Below are 22,985 nucleotides of genomic sequence, written 5' to 3' on the forward strand. Positions count from 1 at the left end.
GGGGCCCTGCCCTTCGTTCGGAGGCTCGGCCAGGCTCCTGCCCCTTGGCAACGTGGCAGCACCGCGTGCACCGGGGCCAGCACGAGCCTCGCCGAGGGCCGCCTGTGCCGGGGCGCCTCAAACGCACGGCTCTCATTTACGTTTTGCTTTCGCGCCACAGCCACCGCATCCAAAACAGCGGTAAGTCCCGGAGTGGTACCCAGATGGATGCCAGACGGATGGGTGTTAGTAAAGGAGCCAGCGCCCACAGGCACCGGGGAGCAGTGGGCAGCGAAGGCAGCTGCCAGATGGGAATTTGCACTCCTGGTTTTGCACCGGCTGCCGTGTGTGTTGGGAGCAGCGATGGCAAACACACCGAGCTCTTCCCCTTCCCTGGGGAGCCCCGTCAAACAGAGGGGCGAAAGCCATCGGGGCTGAGCGTGTTTTGGGCGACAGATGCTGCCACTTGGCTCAGCCCTTCTTTCTCTGTGCAACGTGGGATGTCGCATCCTGGAGAACCCGTGCTGATTAGGGGACGTTGGCAAGATAAGGATGATGACAAGTGATAGGATGAGAGGAAATGGGTTTGAGTTATGCCAGGCGAGGTTTGGATTGGATATTAGGAAAAAAATTTTTCACGGAAAGGGTTATCAAACATTGGAACGGGCTGCCCAGGGAGGGGGTGGATTCGCCATCCCTGGAGGTGTTTAAAAAAAGGGTAGACATGGTTTAGAAGTGGTTTTGTCAGGTTAAGTTGATGGTTGGACTTGGTGATCTTAAAGGTCCCTTCCAACCTCAGCGATTCTATGATTCTATGATGTTTAATCTGCTGGTTACTGATCGCCGTGCTGCCGGGGCGGTGAGAGGCTCCTGTGCGTGTCCCAGCTGCGTGCCGTTCGTAGTGCACACCTCGCTCAGGACGGGCAGGGACACTCGGGGAATTAACATCCTTCTCATCAGAATCCACTGCTTGGGCATCAGTGCTGAGCGCCGGCTGCTCTGACTCGGTAGCGTTCCCTAGCAGTAGCAATAATGGGTATTTTCCTCATTGGGAGAAAAAAAAAGAAATTCAGTCTCGTAAAAAGATATCCCTCCCCTTACTAGAATTTAAATTTAGGATCTAAAACTCCCTGGCAGCACCTCTTTTAAACGCTCTTTTTAAATGCTGACGGCATCTGTTTTAAACCGCCGGCAGAACAGGCTTTTGCCGGCCGTGGTGGGAAAATGACCCCGTGGTGCTGCTCGGTTCTCTGCTGCCTTCTCCCCTTACATCTTCAGAGCCACACTTGCCTCCCCGACTGGCCGATGAACCCATCCCTCTGCCGAGTCGCTCCGGTTGCTGCGAGCAGCGCTCCAGCCCGGGTCTCTTTGAAGAGCACTTAGTCTTGTCTGGAGCTTTGATTAAACAGGGCAGCGCCGGAGCTGCGCCGAGTGTTGAGCAGACCCTGCCACGCTCGATTTATGGGGTTACCTAAGGACCCACGACACGCCGTCTCTGCTCCGAGGTGTGGGGGGATTGCAGCGGGCTGGGAGGCGCCCAGGGGACCTCTCCAGCCCTGCAGAGCTTAATCCTTTGGTGCTCAGAAACGCAGTCTTCTGGCCCAAGCAGGTATGCGTTGCAGGAGAGGCAGTGGCTCTGCCAACTGTGGCTGTAGGCAGAAACCCAGTTGGAAAGAGCACGTGGTTGGAAGGAGTGGAAGAGCTGATAATGTGTTGCTTTGGATAGAAACACAATGCACAGCTGGAACCTCCAAGGAGATCCACCGGGCAGAGCTTGGGCTGCTCATGGCCCCTTCCCCACGCTCGCCCAAAACAATACGTGTTTGATAGAGGGTTTCTCTGTGATGAAGCCATCACCGTGGAGCAGTTGCAAGGTCTCCCAACTCCTCACTCTCTGCCCTTTCCTCGCTCCTGTCTTTCTTGTCCTGTTTGCATCATTTCCAGCTTGGTGGGAAAGAGAAAACCTCTCGTCTTAAACGGAGTGATTGAGACATTCAGAAAATGCCTCTGAAGATGAGGGGTGCGGTGCAGGCGCGGTGCTTCGTGCGCGGGGCTGGCATTGTCCTGGCTGCTCTGCAGGTGGGCAGAGCCATGGAGTGCGCTGGATCCCGCGGGAGATGTGTGGCAGGAGGATGAAATGGAGGGAGGAAAGTCTAATCTCCAACCACAGGAGACTGGGGTGACTAAAATAAAGCCAAGAAGTCTCCTGTGTGCTCAGCAGCAGCGTCACTTGCTTCTCAGGGGAGAAATGCAAGTGTAGATAGATAGACATGGGAGCATCCCATTACCCTGGCATTGCCTCCGGAGCCTTGCCCCGGCACCTGGAGACCTGCTTTCCTTTCAGACCCCTAGAACACCTCGGCCAAGGTCTGCAGGGAAGGGCCCATCAGCAGTAATGCTTTCAACGCTGTAGCCTGCACTGACATCCTGTGATCGGGTACCTGCTTCGTGCCTACCGTTAACGGTGATTGCATGGGCAGCACCACTAAGATTATAGGTCCATTAATTAATTTCTAAATGGTGGTGGAATTCCCCAGGGAGGGCGCACAGTATAAGGACTCTATTAATTCATCTTGATTAACATTATGACAATGAATACCAAATGAATTCATAACGATCAGCCAATTATTTAAAAGTGTGACAGATGGGATCTTCGTAACTCGCAAAGTGTACTCAGGCGGTGCTGGCTGATCTTCTGTTGCTGGCGTGGCGTGGAGAGCTTCAGAGAAGGGCAGAAAGCCGGTGCATCGGCAGTCAGTAGATGTTTGGGGTATAATCCCCATGTAGGGAAGGGTAGAATAACTACCCCGGTCCCCAGATAAAGCTCTCTCTTGTTATAAACCTAAAAATTCACAGTGTCTCATGGGAGGTTTGGAGATGTCCTAGTGTTGTCCTAGACCTGAAAGTGAGAAGCTGGATCTCCCTAAGCTTTGATTTTGAGCAGCTCTTGAGTTTCACATGTGATATCCACCTGCTTTGTCAAAAAAAGGTCTCCTTCCCATCGCATCCATCCCAGCTCACTGCTGCTGCCCATCCATTTTGCCAGCCAGGAGCTTTGTCCTTGGCTTTCCACCAGTCGCGCTGCCTCCACACCACCTCTGTTTTGGGCAAGTTTTGGGCTAAATCCTGCATTGTTAATTCCTTTTGCCTAAATACTCACTTACAACGTAGCTGGCTTTTTATCCTCTGGTGTAAACTGTTGCATCTTCTAAGTAACAGAGCCAGGGTAATGGGCTTCACTTCCCTAAAATATACCTTGCTCTGGAGACCTAATTTATAGCTACATAAATGCATAGCAGATTCATGCTGGGGAAGTCTCTCTCCTGTAGCCCAAAGGCATTTGTATGTCATGGAAGTACAGTAAAACCTTCTAAACTAAGTGCTCTGGTGAGAGAATAAGGCATCCTGCATGGTGGGGAGCAGTGCTGCAGAGGGGGGCTGGGAAGAGGGTTGAGGGTCACGTTTGTACCCAAAACCCTGTGCCAGAAAGGTGAAAGGAAAGCATCTCTTGCGTAGCTAAGAAGCTGGCTTCAAGGACTCAAATCAGTGGGACCTCTTGGGCAGCTGATGGAGCTCTGGAAGGGTTTGATCCCAACACCTGGAGGCTCTTCAGGTGAACATGCCAAGAGCAGAGCGGGAGGGATGGACCTTGACCACGTGCTCTGGGAAGGAGCCTGGCCGGGGCAGAGGAGGCAGTGTGCCCGCAGAGGAGGGAGGCAGGGGTGGCTGCGGGGTACTGCTGGAAGGACGGGAGATTGCTTCAGGGCTACAAGGCTTTGCTTTTGCAATCAGGTCTCGGGGATCTTGGCTTAAAGGGGTGAAATCCTGCAGAAGAAGACTCCTTCTGGTGTCCAAGGCCAGGTGATGGGGCTTTTAGCAGTCTGGTCTAGTGGAAGGTGTCCCTGCCCATGGCAGAGGGGTTGGAACAAGATGATCTTTAAGGTCCTTTCCCATCCAAACCATTCTATGATTCTATGATTCTGTTATTCTGAGATTCTGTGATTGATTCGATGATTCTATGGTGCGTGCATCTCTTCTTGCTGCTCCCTGTTAAAAACATCTAAGATAGATCCTGGTGCCCTCTTCATGCTGAATGAGCCTCATGGACCCTGAGGTATTGCAGCTATAATAAATAAGCTACTGGGAGCATTTTTCCCCTATGAATTACCGCCAGCTGTGTGAGGCTTTGGTTTTTGTACTCTGTCTCCCGCTAAATACTGGATGGTCAACAAAATTAAGATTACCATCGGGGATCTTGACTAATGCAGGGGTTATTGTTGTGGGGGTGCCTGTTTGCATCCAGCGGCGTAACTCCCTCTGCTTGATCTGTTACTCATTAGGGTCTAAGGTGTCTGTGTATCGGCAGCCTTATATTTTTAAAGGGGAAAAGTGGAAACTGCCTTTGAGTTAGGGAGGCAGAGGTCTTGTGAAAAGGTGGGAGTAAACACCCAGGGTCTTGGGACAAGGGCGCCTCGCGTGCGATGCCGTTAGCTGGGGTTAACTTCAGAGGTGAAGGGGGTCATGGCAGACTACAAACTCCCCGGCCTCGCGTTGCAGCCTGTCGCTGTCTCGTGTGACCAGGTCCCGGCCCCACCGCTGCTGGCAGCGCCGCCGGATCGCACAGCGAGCAGGAAATACCAGCGAGGAGCCCTTTCTCATGCTCCCGCCGGCCGCCCTTGGACGGCTCACAGGGAGCAGACGTTGGGAACCGGCGCAGCCCGGCCCCGCTCCGTCTCCTGCCTCTCCTTCCCCCGGCGTTGCCTCCGGACATGAGCAGCTCCTGGCGCGAGCCGGACTGTCTCCGTTGGACCTGCTGGGCTGCCCAGTTTGTTAACTGGGGACTACCGCTTGCGGAGCTGAAGCCGGCAGCCCGAGCGCGCTGTGGAGCACTGACCGGGTAAAAAGGGTGTTGATGCATCTCTGCCGGGAAGCTCGTAGCCCATCTGGAGACCAGAAGGCTGTCCTCCCCCAGCGACTGCGGCTCAGGCTGCATAACTGGCCCCCAAGATCGTTCCTAAATCCAGGTGCAGATACCGTGACGGCGGTGGCCTGGGTATGGCGCAACTGCAGCTTGCCTCCATCAGCTGCCCCAGAGAATCGTGCTCTGAGGATCCAGGACATCTTCTGTCCAGTTGCATGCCTGATCTCTGACTTCAAGACTTCATTAAACTTCACAGCCTGAGATAATTCTTCCTTTTCCCCTGTGTTTGCGGGTTGGTTTTCCCCCTCCGGCGCGCGCCGCCGTCGAGCTCAGGGATTTAACCGAGGAGGGGTTTGACTTGCAGCCTTGAATGGAGCAACTCCAGTCTGCAGCTCGGAGACCTCCACACGTCTCCAGGGAGCTGCTCAGATAAATCACTTTGTGCGGAGGGACCCAAGTTTCCCCATGTTTTAACCCGGAGTGACTTGGAGCCGAGCGGTAAGACAGCAGTGGTCGAGCTCTGCCTGGTCCCCCCGCCACGGCTCTGCAGCTCCCGGCGCCTCCCGGGGCCATCCCAGCTCCTGGAGCATCCCTCGGGACCCACAGGAGCAAGAGGATTCTGGGAAAAGGAGCAGAAATTCAGGTCTGCAACTCGCTATCTGAGTGAATGTAGAAGCAGGCAAGTGGCCATACCCCAGCGAAGGGGCAGAGTTCAAGAGCATGGTTATTTTTAGTAATAATTTTGGAATGGAAAATGTCTTTCAGCTTAATGAGCTTGTTTCTTATATCCTTTTAAAGTGCTGCTCTTTAAACCAGCTGGTTAAATGATGCTGGATTTGTTTTCTGTTTTTAAGGATACTCTTAGGTTGAGAAAAAGAGTTTGGGGGATGATTTCCTCTCATTGCTTTAGCAGTGTTGCTTACACTTCGCAGTGTCCGGCTTTTGAGAGCGAAGCAAGCTAGCGATTTTTGCTGTTGGTTTCCAGAGCCATTCCCCATGTGGATTGACAACATGCAAAGGTTTCAATCCACTTTTTAACACTCCATTTCACTGAAGTTACATTTTTTTATCATCACAGCAGTATTTTGCCTTTAAAAAACGCAGCATTCAACTGAGAATGCTGGAGAAAATGCCACTATTTATTTCTTATATCTCAGCTTTTGAGGTTGTTTGAAGGAGTAGAAAGCTGCATCTTCAGGGGGAAAAAAAAAGGAGGCACACAAAAGCAAAAGAGAAGAAACACTGTCTGAATTAGTTTCCTCAGCTGTCGTGGCATTTTCGATATAAACAGGTACCTCAGGCATAAGCGCTTCAAGATGCCAATGATACACCGCTAAGATGTAGCATCATAAAAAGGCAGCAGAGCCTAATAAATTCCACCGTTAGTGAAACGGAAATCCCCAATAACCCTCCACCCAGCACTTCATAAATAAAGCAGCCACCCACTCGTAGGCTAAGAGGAGACTGAGCGGGTTTGGGTCTTGGAGGCCACCGGACCCTCTGGGTTCTCCAGGAGGAGGGTGGTGTGCCCTGGCGATGCAGGGGCACGTCCCCAAAATACATCCAGGTTGAAGCGGTCTGGAAAGCATCGTCATCGCTGTTTGCCTTTGCGGATCCCCGCGTCTGTCGGGGAACGGCAGGGAACAAAGGGATTGAAGGCGGGAGAAGATCAGAGAGTGAGAAGGTGAACGTGGAAGAGCCAAGGCCAAAAAATGCATCTTCTGTTCACCCATGGCTTTCGCACTGCACAAGAACCAGGCTGAGCATCGGTGCCTGCCCCCCGCGGTGCCGGGCTCCCCATGTCGTGTTTTAGACTGAACATTAGGAAAGAATTTTTCACAGAAAGAGTGGTCGGGCATTGGAACAGGCTGCCCAGGGAGGTGGTTGAGTCACCATCCCGGGATGTGTTTAAGAGCCGTTTAGATGCGGTGTTGGGGGATATGGTGTAGGGGAGAACTTTGTAGAGTAGGGTAGATGGTTGGACTCGATGATCCCAAGGGTCTCTTCCAACCTAGACAATTCTATGATTCTATGCCCAGGGACTCCGGGCGCTGGGTCCCTCCCCCAGAGAAAACCCCATTCAGTCCATTTTCGGTGGGAGTGAACTATCCTTCCACTTCCTCCCCCATGAAAAGAAACAAACCCCAGCCAGTCATCCGTGCTATTGTTCTTGGAAGGATGGATTTTCCTCTCGGAAACAAGCGCTCATCTGTATTAACGCTGGGTAAGTGGTAATTAGGAGCCACCGTCGCCTCCAGCTCTCTCCAAGCAAACAAACAAGCCTGCGATGCTCCTACCCACGGCGGGGGGGCTCAGAAAATCCTCTGCCTCGGTGGAAAATTCTGTCCCTTTTGTGCCTCTTCCTCTCCTCGTTAACATTCCTCCGGCACAACAGCGCGGTGCCCGGTGCCCGCCGAGCGTGGCTGTGCCCGTGGCGGGTGGCCGTGCCCACGGCGTGGGGGACGCGGCTGCGAGCACCCGCCTTGCATCTAGGACCGGGCTTTGAAAACAGAGCATGCACTTGATGTCTGTCTTTTTTTCTTTAAATATAATTAGTCTGCAGATCACAGCATCAGGTTTCTCTCCGCAAGCCCAAGGCTTAAGAAGGAAAGAAAACTTTGGCCGGAGGATTGGGATTCAGGGCGGGTTCATGTGGTTCAAAGAGCCAGGACTTCGCGACGTTGATCACAAGGCTTGTGATGAAGTGGCAGGAGTCGGGGATGCTACAGTGGCTTCTCAGTGGTGTCCTCCAAGTCCTCCCCAGAGCCTCAGCGAGCAGCTTGTTGTTCTCCAGCAGCTGAAAAGTTCATCACTCAGCCGTAGCCACCCACCCTGGTTGGTTTGGGCACCTGAGCTGGGTTGGTTGCTCACTTGCAGTGGACTCCAGTCCACTTATGTGGCCGTCAGATGCTGCACCGAGAGCAAGGTACCCAGTGTTACCTGGGTAACACTGTGCAAGGTACCTGCACACCAGCAGAGGATGAATCTGGCATTTTTGCGCATCAGCCCTCAAACCCAGGCAGGTCGCAAGCTATGGGACGAGACGTTTTGGTTCTTAAACAGAGAGAGGTCACCAAGAAGTGGTCTTGACACATGGGGCTTTGTATCTTGCTGTACCATGGCCTGGGGATGTGCAGATGGGCTGGAGAAGCTCGAGATGAAAAATGACAGCAAGCGGCCGTAGGCGAGCACAGGCCAAATCAAGCAGAATGACATGAGAGCCTCTTCATCAGGTGCCATGGAAAACACAGGCTTCTGTCCTTGGCTCAGCTGAGACATAGCTGGAGGAGGTGGGGCTGCCTCTCAGAGCTCTTCGACTCCAACATCTTTTTTTCTCCTCAAGCGGACTGCAAGGTTTAAATGCTTCCCTTATGTTAAGAAAATCAGACTAGAAAACCTCTCAACCATACGAGTCTCCTTGAAGAAAAAGAAAAGCCTTGGCACAGCCACCAACGCAGAGGAGAGCGTGCGGAAGCTCATCTCTGAAAACCCGGCGCGGCAGACCGGTGTAACGACCCGGCTGGTGTAACGACAGCTTGGGACGGCTTTGCCTCGCGGGAGAGTGTTTTCTGGGTTGCCACAAACAATGTGCCTGGCTCGCCTCCTGCATTTAGGATGAACAGACCCGCACCATTGATCAAATGCTGTGCCACCCTCATGACCGGAAAAATCAGCGTCGTTGGGAAAAGCGCGGTCCTAAGACTGGATCTCCTTGGACTGCAGCCTGGTGGAAGGACACGGACAAGGGCTCCTCTCGATGGCTTCCCCACATCCATCCCAGACAAGCCCTGGAGTTTGTTCAGGCGAGCCCATCTGCTGAGGCAGTAATTGAGTGCGATGGCAGACGGGAGGGTCACGCTGGTCTTGCAGAGCCTTTGCCAGCCCTTCCCTCCTCCTGGTGAGCGGCAGCCCGTCACCTCGTTATCACCCTCTTATTGCAGGAAGAGCAAGAAAGCCCAGCTGAGGTTTGGAAAGGTCCCTGCAGGTCACGCCATCAAGTGCGTTGTTACCACTCTGTAGTTTAATCCTCTTCCCAAGGTCTTCTTGGGCAGAAGTTGGATGTCCCCTGACCCACCCAGCTCAGCAGAAGGGCACAGTGCAGAGCGGGCATCGGTGATGAGCGAGCCAGCAGCAGAAGCGGGCAGTTCAGGGGAGCTGTGTCCTTGCTAATCCCGCAAAGCATCACTTGTGAGACAGGAGGGAGAAGCATCTTGTGGCTTCTCTAGAGCTGAGAATATTTCTTTTTTCGTAAATGTGCATTGATTCTGCCACAGGGGAGAATTTGGGTTGGAGGAGCCGGTCGCAGAACCCCTCAGGGCTTTTTTTGTCCTTAGCCTGTGAGTTTACAACATGCATGAAAGGAAGAGAAAGATCCAGCAGAAGCAACAAGAACCAAATGATATAATGATCTTTGTTTCTAAACTTTACTGTGTTACAGGGATGGAGCACCATCCATCCCGGCCCACAAGACTTCTGGGAAGCCGAGAAGAACAAGGTATTCCCATTTCAATATTACCAGACAAGCTGCCGTGCAGCTGCCATGTTTGCATTTCTCTTTTTTTTTAAAAAGATAAATAAAAAACAAAGCCACAAAGAAACTCAGGTCCCAAACCAAATCCATTGGAAAAAATGTATTTTTGTCATCTCCACCATGGTTTATTTGACTAATTCCCAGTGGGAGTGGGGAGTGCACTCCAGAGGTGAGGTCCTAGGTCTTTATGGTGAGGGGTCTCCTTACTACTGAAGATTTTCCTTCACACAAACATCCCATATTTCATGATTATTTTTTTTTTTAAAGAAAAGCCGATTTGCTTGAACACTTGCTTCTTCTTTCCTTCCCCCTACCCCACCTGCTATTTTTTCCTACATCTCAAGAAACACGGGCCCCATTCTTTTCTGAAATGGCGAAGTGTCCCTCAGCATCTCCACTAAGAAGGAACACCAGCTTGTCAGGTGCTCAGCAGGTCTGGGGAAACACTGATTGCAGTAGATTGCAGACATCTGCCGCTGGGTTTATGGCAGTGGAGATCAGAGACGTGGAGGACTCTGCTAAGCAGCGGTATGACTGGCAGCTCTTCGATACTTTTGCTTGCTCCTTGCGCCTTGGATGTCCTCTCAGCTCTGCTGAGCTTCTGAAGGACAGGCTGCAAGGATGGCTGCATCTGTAGGGAAGTCCAAGTCTTGGAACCCACAGAGTACAAGAGTCTTGAATGCATCTGCAAACCCCTGCGCCTTTCGGGACGGCGTGTTGGGCTTTCCAGCCCTTGGAGCTGTACGATGCTTCAGGGAGAATCTGAAACTGGGAAAGTGGAAACACCAGGTTTGAAATTAATTCAACCTCTGGATGCTGAAGAGGGATTTTGGGAGTGCCACGCCTGGAAGAACGAGGTGACCGTAAGATGCCGATCGGAGAGGAGCTCATGTGTGCCCTGGGAAGTGTACCCCAGGGCCAGGCACAGAGCAGTTGCAGGAGTGAACCTTCTGCTCCCATGAAGAGTGAAGCAGTTCCCACATCATTCCTCGAGCTGCCCCACAGGGAGAAAAAATAACACCTACAACTGAGTCTTAACATCTAAGGAGTCGCTGCCTCTCAGGCAGCCCCGAAAGCGACGTCCAACAACCAGGCGTCCTGCGTCGTTTCCGAGTGAGGAACAGGTCAAGTTCATAACCGCCCGGTAACGTGGGTCCTGCGAGCAAGCAGCGACCGAACTTCAGGTAGTAGAGTCACCTCGTCCTGCAGATGCACACCTCGGTGAAGACCTGCGCATGAAGCTGCTTCTTAGGGGGAAGGGAGGATAACGGCATCTCTGAGCGCAGCGTTGGGAAACGAGCACTGCTTTCCCGCAGCCCAGAGAGCCAGGGGCAGGAGATGGATGGAGATCATCCACTCTGAGGGGGGATTGCCGAGTGATGCCAGGCTTGTCCTGGCTTTGGAGAGGTCTCTCTGGTCTTGGAAACACGGGGGTAGCAGAGGAAGTAACGCTCTCCCTGGCAAAGGCTTGGTTTATCTTTGGAGCTGAGATAGTCGGTGCGAATACGCCATCTGCTCTGCCTGGAGCGTCACTGCTGGCGGCAGCCGGGCTGGGCAGGGGCGAGCGTGGGGATTCCGCGTGGGGCTGAGCAGGCGGGGATGAGTCAGCTTTCCCCCGACCGGCTCCGCCGCGAGCAGCAGCACCGACTCGCTGGTGTAGCAGCTCAAAGCATGGGTCAATAAAAATAACGACTTATATGTATAATCTCTTTCCATCCGTCTCTTCCATCTATTGTTTCCATCGGCTGGATTCAGCCTAATCACTAGCAAATGCTGTCGTGGTGACCTGTGGGACTCGCCCTCCTATAACCCTCCAGGTGTACGTGGTTCTTCACCTCCAAGAACGTGGCTGTTGGTTTTGATGGGGTTGAGATTTGCAGATTTAAGGCTTGAAGCAGCCACTGTCTCCCCAGACCTCTGCAGCGCCTTCCCACAGATCCCAGTGTCCAGCGAAGTCGCTGACGGCTGAGCAACAGGACGTGTTTTTTGGACTAACACCCCTCCCCAGCAGTGGAGGCGGTTGATCGCAGAGCGAGGAACCACGCTTTGCACCTTTATCCTTGAGACCTGCTGCGGCTGTGCATCAGGTCTTTGGCATTTAAGTCATTTTATAAAATCCCATGTGTTGAGGTTTTGCCTTTCTCTTAGGCTTTTCTGTTATTTAGTAGGTGTTTTATCTCTTCTAATGTGCCCAGAGGAGTTTCGCTGCATCTGTGCTGTTGAGGAAGGGTTGGCATTAAGCAAAAATTTCTAGCCTTTTGATGATGGAGAAAACAGGAGTAGGGGTGGGGGGGGAGAAATTTAAGCAGGATTTTATGTTGGCCTGAAAAAAGCGAAGAGAAGAATCCGTGCCAGACGAGAGCCAGACGGACAAAAGCCACGACACAAATCTGAGCTCTGACGGCAGCAGCTTACCTGGCTCTGGCAGACCGAGCAGAAAAAGCTGCGTGGGCCTTCGGGAGCCTCTGCAGCCCGTAAACTTGAGAGCTGTTTGCAAAAAATAACCCTCTACGCTTTTTTGCATAACAGCTTTCGCATGGAAGGAGCGTGAGCGCTGCTGACGTGCAGCGAACGGCAGCGCTGCGCCGGCGGCTGCGGCGGGAGGGGAGGGCGAGCGCTGGAAGTCGGCCCCAGGCTTTTGCGCGCTGGGGTGGATGGGATCAACCTCCGTACAGGACTGTTTTAGCACGTGTCTTAATTTCCTGCTTTTTAAGAAATACGTTTTATATTCTAGGTTTTATTTTTGCACTTGGCGTAGAGCTGGTCCCACTGATTGCCTCAAGAGCCTTATTGTGTTACAGGCAGCTCTGATTTCCTTAGCGCAACGCCTGTGCCCCTGCTGCTTTCTCTTAACATCACAAAACCAGCTTCAGATTCAGCGGGGAGGTGAAGCGTCAGGATAAACGTCAATAAGTAGGAGGCTTTTTGCATTACTGAATGCCTCGTTCGGTCCTCAGCAAAGAGCTGGATCGGTTCAGGGAGTTGTGTTTCATGACCAGTGGTGGAATCTCCCGTTGCTCGGGCTGTTCTCAGTGAAACCAGGCTAAAACGTACTGTGGGAAACAACGGTGTGTGGAGAAGTGCGTGATTTAGGGTATGCAACGTGGTGATTGAGAAGGAGATAGTTACTGGTGTAACTGTCTGCATGAAGCTACTTTCCAGGTTTAGGGAAAGCGCGTGTGCTGGTTTCGAAGGGAGACCATTAATAATGATGTTAGTAGCATCTAATAAGTGTTTTTCATCTCTGTGCTGTTCAGACATTAACTCGTCAGCATGTGACATGCTTCTGGCTAGATTCCTCCTACCGCACAGGATTTGGGACAGGTCTCTCCTGTCTGTTTAGAGGTTGCCCAGAGACAAAGACGGGGCGGGGGTTTGCGTAGGGCGCCTGCGGCTGATCCCTGCCCCCACCTCCTGTCCCACGCTGGCACCGTGCTGCCACCGAGCCTCGCGGCAGCCATTAGCATCACTGCTGGACCAGGGAGCGAGATGCATGACATGACCTCCACGGAAACTCGGCACTAACAGGCTCAGAAGATCGTTGAACTCTGGACTTACGCTTTAAACTGACCGATAATCTCTTTTCTTTAGGATTCCCTTATGCTATCACTTCCCCCATCCGTTTCCCTCTCCCGTGGTGACTCGCCGTGGTGCTTCCTTGCCTTTTCATCATTTGTCTTTAACTTTTTTGCTTCCAGGACTTCTCCCTCTGCAGAAGGGGGAGTCTCCCAGCAGAGGCCAGGTCTGAGCGGGAGCGCGCACGGAGCAGCTCTCCCAGCCCAGGGCTGCTCGGCGGCTTCCCTAAAACCTCGTACCCCCTCGGACTATCCAAGCCCGAGACCCACTGACCACACTGGTGGGAGAACAAAGCATCAGATGTCTGTGCGATCCTACAGGTCTGAGGATGCTGTAGGTTTTCACGGCTAAGTAACGCCTGTCGCTCCGTGGAGCTTTGTGATCCCAGCTCAGCCTGTGACACCGTGGTGGGGAGCTCTAGAGTGACCCTGTTCCTTCTCTGTCCCCTTCCAGCCGTCCAGGAGGAGAGGCAGCGGGGGAAGGACCGCAACGAGAACGAGGTGGAGTCAACAAGTAGCGCCAACGAGGACATGCCCGTGGAAAAGATCTTGGAAGCTGAACTCGCAGTGGAGCCAAAGACAGAGACGTACATTGAAGCAAATATGGGCTTGACGCCGAGCTCGGTAAGGCACCTCTCCCCCGGCCCCAACCCCAGCCTGGGCACTGGGGACGGAGGGATGGCTTGCGGGGCCTGAGGGTTTGACCTAGCACAAATACAGCAGCGAGCCTGGGTCAGAGAGGGGTTATCTTACGGGAAAAGAAATAAGTAGAGCTCAGAAGTGCGACTTCTTAGCTCAGCTGTGGATGCCATGGGTGAGCTTAGATGAGAGCAGGAGGAAAGCAAACCCCTCTGCCCCTGCACAGCCACCAGCACTGGTTTTTCTGTGTCTCATGGCCGTAACGAAGGAACGGGTACTGTAAGGTGTAATTAGAAGGGCTCACAGAGAATATTTTGTTGTAATGAACAGACCTTAGCGCTGAAAGGCAGGAAGACACTCCATGCTTTGGAGAGCTCGGAGTCCAATCAAGCCAATAAACAGAGCTTCGTGGCTTAAGTGCAAAGAGATAAGAGCTGTAAAACTGGGGGGTGACTTTTCAGATGCAGAATTATACAGCTGCTTGGCTCTAAGAAGAGAAACCCTGGAGAACTTTGCTTTCAAGTTCCTCCCCCATTCAGAAGCTTGCATTATAACTGGGCCTGCTTGAAGCATCGGGGCTCTAACAGGACCTTGTCGAAACAAGAGGCAGCTGATGGGGAAATGAGAAAGGAGTGAGAAGCTGTGATAAGGGAAACTGTCTGGGTCCCTTTCCTAAGAAATTCCCTTACCAGCAGGTTATAGCCTGCCTTAGAGAAACCCTCCTTGCAAAGCAACTGCCTCCAGATGTGAGAACCAACCTGCCCTCTGAAATCCTGTTTCTGGGATGGACCCCCTGCCAAGCGCCCATAAAGAGCCCTATTGCAGAGAAGGTACTGGCTGCCCAGTCTAGGCAGCATTTGGGATGCGGTCCCCATTCCTCAATAGCCCCTCTGCCCGTGAAAGTAGTGGGAATAGGGAATGCCTCTAACGGGCAGGGCTGCAATTGAGGGAACTAACATAGCAATAGGGTCAGGAGTGGGGCTAATTCCCCCCACCCTGAGTACAGCGGGGAAGCCCCCGGGTACTGCGGGACTGGGAAGTCTCACAGCACAGAGAGGGAGAGGCAAAAAAAAAATAAACTGCCGTGTGCCATTGTGCGTGCGCTTTTGGGGCCGGGGTCAGCGGCGCATGTTTAATTCCCCATTTGCCTTCGGGCGATGCCTCTTGGCAGGCACATGCCTGTGGGTTTGCAGGAGGGGACACCGCTGCTGCCAAACGTCACCCCCGGGCTGCAGAGGGTATAAGTGACCCCAATACCCTGTTAGCTCTTTGCCAGGCTTGCTGGGGGGGAGGTTGGAGTGGAGAGCATCTCCTGGCTGCCGAGCAGTCCTTTGGGGGGGGGGGCAGGGGCACAGCCGGGGGCTCCGCGAGCGTGCGGGCTGGCTAACCCCGGAGAGCGGCAACATACGCTGAAATAACCCTCTGCATTTGCTGTCGCTCTGTGCTGGGTGTCTGCTGAGGCTGAGATGATGAAATGCAGCTATTTCTGAGAAGTGGAAGGTCTCTGCAGTATTTATTTGCTGCTACAATAATTCTTCATCTCTTTCTTCGTACGAGGCTGGAGGATGGAGCGGGGAATACCTTATCTGGCAGGGCTTGACGAGAGATCTCGGAGTCAGGCTGCTCCTTGTAGGAGTCTTAAGTCTTGGCTGCCTTTATGGGACGCTCTTTTTTGGCCTTTACCTACAAGGACACTTTATGGCTTCGCTAAGTGAGGCTTCCCAGCGCGGCAGGCTTGCTGCTACGGACAGAGACGGTTCCTGAAGGGAAACTCTGCAGAAGCAGATCCAGGGCCACGGTGCTCCCCTGTGCTGGAGAGAGTCCATCCGCACCCCGCAGGCAGCGATGCCCGAGGGTCCCAGCGCCGGGAAGCCGCGAGGGGCTTTTTTTGGGGAGGAGGCAGCTCAGGCGTGGTTAGCGTGGGGCTTGGAGGGGCTCTGGCGGCTCTCAGGATTAAAAATACTTCAGGGGAGTTGTAGCCAGCGTTGTGCTGACTTGAAAACAAACCCCAGAGAGCGAGCTGAAATAAATGGCTTCGTCTGGCACTGCGTCTCCTCAGCCTCTTGTAGCAAATTGAAAGCTGGTTCCTGCATAATTCAACACGCATTACTGTGAACAAGGATGTGTGTTGCATCTAAATAGAAGCAGGAGGCTTGTTGAAATGCCCTATTATTGTCAAGCGGCTTCTGTCGATGAGGTGACATTTGTAGCAGGTTTAGCAGATGTATGAGATCAGCAGCTCGCAGTGAGGAGGCCACCGGATGAGGCGAGGGAAGACGGAGGAGCTGCCCTCCTCCCAGCCCTCCCCAGAGAGCCCGTGCGATGGAAAGGCGGACAACGCAGTCCCTGATAGACACGGGGTAAAACGCAACCTGTTTTCTATTAGCCTGATGCGTTGGCTCCTTTTCTTTGCACCCCTGAGCCTTAGTCCATCTGCACTGAAGGCTGCCGGCGAGCTGGAGGGCTCCGGCGCTCGCCCCGGGAGGTTTCCACCGGGCTGTGCGGAGGCGGCAGGGTGCCGCAGGAGTTAATGCCCTCCCTTTCCAGGTGCTCTCCTGTCTGTGACTGTCGCCTTGTGCCATGGTCCCCTGGCTGCTCTGGGAGCAGAGATCCCGACTCTGGCTGAGGAAGGTCCCTTTGCTTTGCCAGGCTGGCACTGGGACCGATTTCGTTCCACCTAGGACAGCGTGGGACCCAACTGTGGGGCTTCAGCGCGGTCCTCGGAGCTGGTAAAAGGGGAGGGCAGGGGGCTGCAGCCTGTAAGCTGTTGCTGGTGAAGTGTGCTGCTCCGACTGTGTGACCAGGGAGGGGACCCGTGGCTCTGTCCTGACACCTGGATTGACACCAGAGAGGATGGGGTACGTCCACCGTTTGAAGCCCATGATGGGGAAAGGGGAGTACGGTGGGGTGTGATCCTTGTGGGTGGCACGGACAGGACGGGGAAGGATGCTGAGCCAGGCAGAAAGCAGCTTAGACAGAGGGCTGTGCCCCTGCAAATCTTCTCTCCTGCCTTGGGTGGTAGGAGAGTGCCAAGACTAACGTTTCGATGACCGTCACTAAAACACTCACTTGATGTAATTGCAGCGGTGAGCCCCTGATCACTGCTCTTCAGCCGCTGCAAATAGCTGCTGATTGCGATGGCTGGCTGGCTTCTGGTGGTGGCAGAGGGGATAAACCTTTTGGGAGGTTCCCACAAGCTGTGAGTGAGCACGGCTGCAGGATTCCTCCACGCTGTGTGTCCCGGGAAGCCCCCAGACCCGTGTGGTCCCTGTCCCGCGGGAGCTGGGGACTGGCCGTATGCCCTCAGCAGGTACCGGTCCCCGGGCAGTACGATGGGGCAGGAGGATGGGTTTACTTCTGCCCCGTGTCCCCGGCAGCCGCGGAGCTGGGCTCCTGCAGCGTAAGCACCACCTCGGATGGGCTCCTGGCCACTGAAAGGCAAAGCCTGTAACTGAGAGGTGTTATCCCCATTAGTTCTTAATTGGCCTTTGAGCGGCTGGTTTCAAGTCACCATTTTCTGGAAGATGTCTCCAAGCTCCGTTTTTCCAGAAGGATCAGGTGCCCGCGTGTCCTTTCATTCTGTCACACTCCGGCACCGTGCCCTTGCTATTTACTGCAGGAGGGGATTTGCTTACCGCGCACGGCGAGGGTTTCTAGCACCGCTTTGCAGGTCCCCTCCTGGGGACAGGCAGGGCTCTTTCGACCTGCGGGGATGATACTTTTAGCCGCCTCTCAAGCTACGGTGATTAAGTTCTGCCGGGAAGCACCGCGGTGGTTCCAGGAACTGCCATCCGAGGTGTAATTAAAGGCTGGGCCCCTCGCTGCGGCTTTGTACGAATCACCGACGGTTGGTACAGCTTGTGCTGCCTGCAGGCAGCAGTGGTACAGCCGCTGGGAGAGCCGGAGCCCGGCTTGCTGCATCAGGGCGAGTCCTAGAGATGGTGACAACCGGCCCAGAAGCAACAGCTTTGGCAAAACCATCGAACTTTCCTAAAATACCCTTTTCGTGGGGCTGTGCAGGCATTTGTTGCTTCATGGGTCAGGTTCTGCCGGAGGATGGGGTCTCCCATAAGTCATGTCCCGCTCTGGAGCGTGCAGGGCTCCGTCCCCATCCCGCCCCGTGGCAGCCGGGATGCCTGGGCTCTCCAGCTGGCTGCTCCAGCTTGCTGACCACACTCGGATAACGTGAAATTGGTGATATTCCTATTGCCTGGGCCAAGGGTGTCCTTTCTCACCCTTCCTGCATATGCCTCTGAGTGCTGATGTTCCTTCTGTTTCCCGTGAAACACTTAACCCTGCAAAGCTCCTCCTCACACCCAGTTTAGGGTTTTCCTGTTGTCCAGAAAAAATCCCATCTTTTCTCCCTCTTCCGGGGAAGAGCCCAGTACCCGCTCATGTCTCCTTCCCCAGGGAAGAGCCGCAGCTCCCTCGGAGCGAGACTCCCCTGCCCTTGCGCCCCTCGGGGAGCTGCTGGAGATGGGAAGAGCATGGAGGGGGAAAATCCCTGGAACGATGCTCCCGGCTCCTCAGCTGCGCTGCTGAACACGAGCCCATTCCCATCCATCTCTGCAGGCAACAGGTGAAAATACTTCGAAGGCGGTTGCCCTTGAGCTTGCCAGATGCTGGTTATTTTAAGCCTGGAGAATGGGAGACATTGGCCACTGAGGCCCAGAGATCGCATTTGCTGCCAGGGGACATGAGCAGGGGTCTGGGGTACGGCTCCCGGGGGGCAGGAGTGAGACTCAACAGTGTGGTCCTCATCTGCCCAGCTTGGGAGAGGGGTTTGCCATGGTGCAACCAGCTCGTGGTGAGGAATGGCCTCGTCCTTCTGAAACCGAGACTTTTGCCAGAGGGAGAGGTTGTGCCGGCGTTGGTGTCTGCGCTGCCTCGGCCCCGCTGAGTTCGCACCCCTTCCCCCCTGCCATCCGGGGGTGAAGTAAACGCTCCTCCTCCCATTTGGAAACTTCTCTTTTAAGGACATGGAAGAAAAATAATCGTACGATCAAAGCTGCTAGATGTCAGCAGGGATTAGGGTGGGATATGCAGAGGGGCTCATACATCCCTGTCCGGAGAGGTAAACCCTACGTACACACTTGTACTGGTGAGGTCTGTCTTTGCTGGGGTTAGACAGTCTCTTCCAGTTCCTAATCACAAGCCCACTTGAGCTGTTAGCAGTTCCTTTAAACAGGGATTTGGTGTGTTTAGGCTGACTGTCCTCCTTGAGAGCAGATGGTTTTTGTTACTGGATAATATTTCAAAGGAAAGGGTTTTTTCCTCTTTTTTTTTTTTTTCTATCATGCCCTCTCTGGTGCTGGTTTATCGAGCTGGGAGATGCTGGCACGGGGAAGGTGCGTGCTGCGCGGGTGCAGAAGCCTGCCCTTCCCTAGGCTGGAGCTCGTTTGGTTCATCAGTCAGCGTGATGGATGTTGGGTCTCAACACTGCTGGTTCCTCTTTTCGGAGCTTGCTAAAAACTACTTAAAACCACGTGGTGGAAAAGCCAAGTCACCTCCTTTCCCTGTGACTGATAACGTCCGCTTCTGGGGTGCTCCTGACTTTGGGGTCCTCCCCTGCAGCAGGGAGGCAGCAAACCCCTTCAGCTGCTCCTCCAGCATCTCCACTTCTCCTTGCTCTGCCTTCTCCAAGCCTTTCCATCTCCTTTTCTTGGCAGCCCAATGACCCGGTGACGAACATATGCCAGGCAGCGGACAAACAGCTCTTCACCCTGGTGGAATGGGCCAAGAGGATCCCCCACTTCTCCGAGCTGCCCCTGGACGATCAGGTCATCTTGCTCAGAGCAGGTGAGTGGGAACTGTCCCCGCATGGGCTCCGGCACGGGGCCGTAGGGGTTCTCCATCTCAACGGTGACAAGTATTACACTTAGATTTAGGTCCCGGCAACTTGAAAGCCATTACCGATTCTGAGTAATAGCCTCTGATAATTCAATTGCTAAATAGGATTTTAAAAGCCCCAAGGGATGTGTTGCTGAATGCGATCCAAAATGTTGCACCAGCTGCCAATCAGCTGAAAAATGGCCCGGCTTCATCTCTGCCGAGCGAGGCGCTCGGAGATGCGCGCTGGGTGATTTAAACCAAGGCAGCTACGCGCTGCCTTCCTCCCGAGCTGAGACTTGAAAGACCAAGCGGGCTTGGGTCTCCATGAAATTTCATCAAACCAAAATGTTTGATCATAATTAAAACCAGAAAGGGGAGAAAAATATATCGCCCTCTTTCTCCCACCCACCAAGATGAAAATAAAATTCTCTGGGCTTATTTTAAATTTCCTTGTGTGGCAGGGGGTCTGGAGGAACACGGAGGCTTTGGGAGGTGAAAAGCAGTTAGCTGTGAAAAGGATCTTCTTCTGTCGAGTAAATTCAAGTAGGGAGGGCAAGAAACGAAGAGCAGAGCTTGACGAGGCTGCGTTTTAGGCATGAAGCTCTTTGCATAGCTCCAGTCATCAGATAAGTGATTAAAAAGGCTTTGGCTTGACGCAGCGGAGAGTTTTGCTCCCTTAAACAAAGAGGGAGGCAAGTTGTCAGTGGGACAGATGAAGTGGCTTCCAGCAAATGACAAACTTCAGGGTGAGACTGGGAGAGGAAATGAGGAGACCTCGACGGCTGGCGGTGGCACCCAGCTCTCCGCTTGGCAATGGGAGACACCGACCTTGGCTGCTCGAAGTAGTCAAGGGAATTCAGAAGGGACTGATGGAGCAGAGTGGTGCGGAGCAGAGGCGCAGCCTCAGAGCAGGGCGAGCTGGTGAGCTACCTGGAGCAAACCAGCCCGGCAGCCAAACCCAAGCAAGCCAAGGACTCTGGAGTCCCTTGTAGTTTTAAAGTTCCTCTTGTTTCCCCAAAATGCACTTTTGGAGGGAATTCAAGAGGGAGAAACCCTGTAAGGGTGCGTGCTCTTCTGTCTGCACTCTTCTGGCCTCTGCGGACAAGACACTGCGGATCCACCTTGATGGCAGTGTTCCTGGCGTCTTACTGTAGAAAGTGTGTGCCCCAAAATAAATACCCATGAAATTGGGCTTTAAGAACCAAGTGTGAGCTATTCACTTCAAGACAAAACATAGGAACTGTCAGAACTCCTCCGGTCCAAGGTCTCTCCAGGTTGCTTCAGGAGGAGGTGTAAGGGCTCCAGAGCTGGAAGATGATGGGGTTGGTATTTCTCCCTTCCCACCACACAAACACTAGCTGTCATTCTGTTTAATAAGGCTGACTGTAGCCCAAATGCATGAATCTTAATACTTTCTGCAATTTTTTATTGACTGTCAAGCAGTGTGACTTCGTACCTTGGCCCTACATACAAATACCCGGTCCCTCTTGCAACCTCTCTGAAATCCTTGACCTCAATGGTTTCTGGGCGATTAAGTCACACCATTTACTGGTGTAGGTTTTCTACTCTTCTTGTATTACTGAAAGGAGATTTTTATAGTCACATTTCATCTAGTGGTTACAGCGGTAGTCTGGGAATGGAGAATTTGGGGGTTTTATTCTTGCTGCAGACTTGGCCAAGTCCCATGCCCTCCCTGCACGGCTCCTGCTAGCCCTTGGGTGACGGTACTGCTCGGATTTTTCCATGGGTTTGAGTATTGCCACAGCTGGCTCACGGCCCTCTCTGGAAAATACAAGAAGTGTATTTTTGAAGAGCTTCTCTAAAGCCTCTTGTGAGAGTGGATGAGCAGGGGAAGCGTCTCTATAGAAATCTTGGAGGACTTTCTGCAAATATTGCAGGGAAGAACTGGATTCAGACAAAAAGCTGCGTTTTTCCTTTGTGAAATGGAAACAAAACCCCACAACAACAGTTCAAGGTTTTCCTTGCTCTTCAGAAGAAGGCTAATGAAAGCTGAACTGGAGACTAATGTTCTCTCCTTTGTGCTGGTGCTTGTGACCAGCTCCGAGCTGGCATCCTGGAGCGGCCACTCCACGGGGCAGGAGGAGAGGGGGCTGCAGACCCCATCACATCCCAGATTTCACGGTGTCTCTAACCCCGTGGCCATGAGGTGGGCTGAGCACCTGGAGCAGCTCCGGTGGGCTCCCTGCTCCCAGCAGCTCTGTCGGGGCCTCAGATAACCTCCCCCAAGTCTTTTAACCAGTGGCTCTATCTATTATTGAGTGGGGAGAGTGGTCTGCTGAGAACAGCTGCCCATGAAATATTTAAGTATTAAAATTTAGCTAAGAGCGTCAGTCAGGTTCAGTCATGCATCCTGGGAGGCAAAATTAAGCAGAGCACGCATCTTTGGAGGAGCGGTGCTGGATGGGCCGGCAGTAGCTTTCCTCTAATGCTGAATCATTTAAAAATCTTCCCTCTCTGAGCTTCTTGGGGGAGAAGGAAACCCAACTTTTTACGCCTGTTTTCCCTGGGTTTTCTTGTTTCCAAGCTTGCTATGGCTGCGACAGGAATAACCTGATGTTCTCTCTGCATCGCATCCAGCCTGGCAAAGGGTGCTGAGCACTACATCTTTGCAGCTGCAGTTCATTTTATGGGGCTGGTGGGGAAACTTGGTCGTGAGATGGATTAACACAATGGTCAGTGCGCTGCCAGGTGCCTTCTCTACCCTGTAAGAGCCAAAGCATCCCCGGAGGCTGCAGCCACCTTGTTTGATGAGAAAGGAGTCGCGAGAGTCAAAGAAATCTGCTCTGCTCCTCCAGAGCTTGGGCTGAAATGCAAAACTCTTTGGGTAGACTTGTTTGATCTCTTAACTCAGATCTGCTGCCTGTGGTTATACTGAGTTTTTCCTCTTTATCTTGTCAGCTCTTCGGGGATGCTCTGGTGAAAGCACCAGGTAGAAATAGTTTCCCCATTTCAGCCAAATGATCCCAACTCTAAATGGGAATAATTCAGCTGAAGGATGCTGATTAATCCAGCGCTCCTTAGCTGGGATAACCCCGGCACAGATGTTGGCGGCACCCTCACCACTTTCACCTACTCTTGGCAAGCCGGAGGCTGGATTGGGCACCGCTGGGGCTGTGTGGAGCCGCGGCGCGTTGGGTGGTGGCCGAGAGTCAGGACAGCGTTGTGAACGCTGGTGCCGCAGAGGGACGTTGCGAAGCAGCTCTGGTTGCCGTTGGTTGGAGCTGCGTGGAGGGGCCGTGTGGAGATGCTGTGGGGCTGCGTGTGACGGCTGGTGGGAGGCACCCACGGCACCTTTCTGCAGGTCTGGCTCTGGGAAAGTCCTCTTCAGCCACGGAGCACGGTTCCTGCAGGCTCCTGGTGCAGTCCCACGTCTTCTCCTCCGTCCTCCTTGGGTTTCGCAGTGTTGCAATCCCTCTGCAAGTGCCAGACCTCGCCCAGTAAATAGCCAAATAAATGTTCCCTTGATTGGGGTGGAAACATCCTGTGG

The 22,985-nt window shown here is 53.4% G+C and overlaps 1 protein-coding gene across 1 annotated transcript in view; it reads left to right on the forward strand.

The window, feature by feature from the left end:
- RXRA (retinoid X receptor, alpha) overlaps positions 1-22,985 on the forward strand; it is a 38,218-nt gene that overhangs the window by 6,725 nt on the left and 8,508 nt on the right. Inside the window, 5 exon segments of the mRNA XM_009892255.1 lie at positions 2,221-2,235; positions 7,457-7,476; positions 12,510-12,537; positions 13,461-13,630; positions 19,315-19,444. Of these exon segments, the coding sequence (XP_009890557.1) occupies positions 2,221-2,235; positions 7,457-7,476; positions 12,510-12,537; positions 13,461-13,630; positions 19,315-19,444 (363 nt within the window).

The sequence above is a fragment of the Charadrius vociferus genome, unplaced genomic scaffold, assembly GCF_000708025.1.
Source record: "Charadrius vociferus isolate BGI_N301 unplaced genomic scaffold, ASM70802v2 scaffold549, whole genome shotgun sequence".
Classification (NCBI taxonomy): domain Eukaryota; kingdom Metazoa; phylum Chordata; class Aves; order Charadriiformes; family Charadriidae; genus Charadrius; species Charadrius vociferus.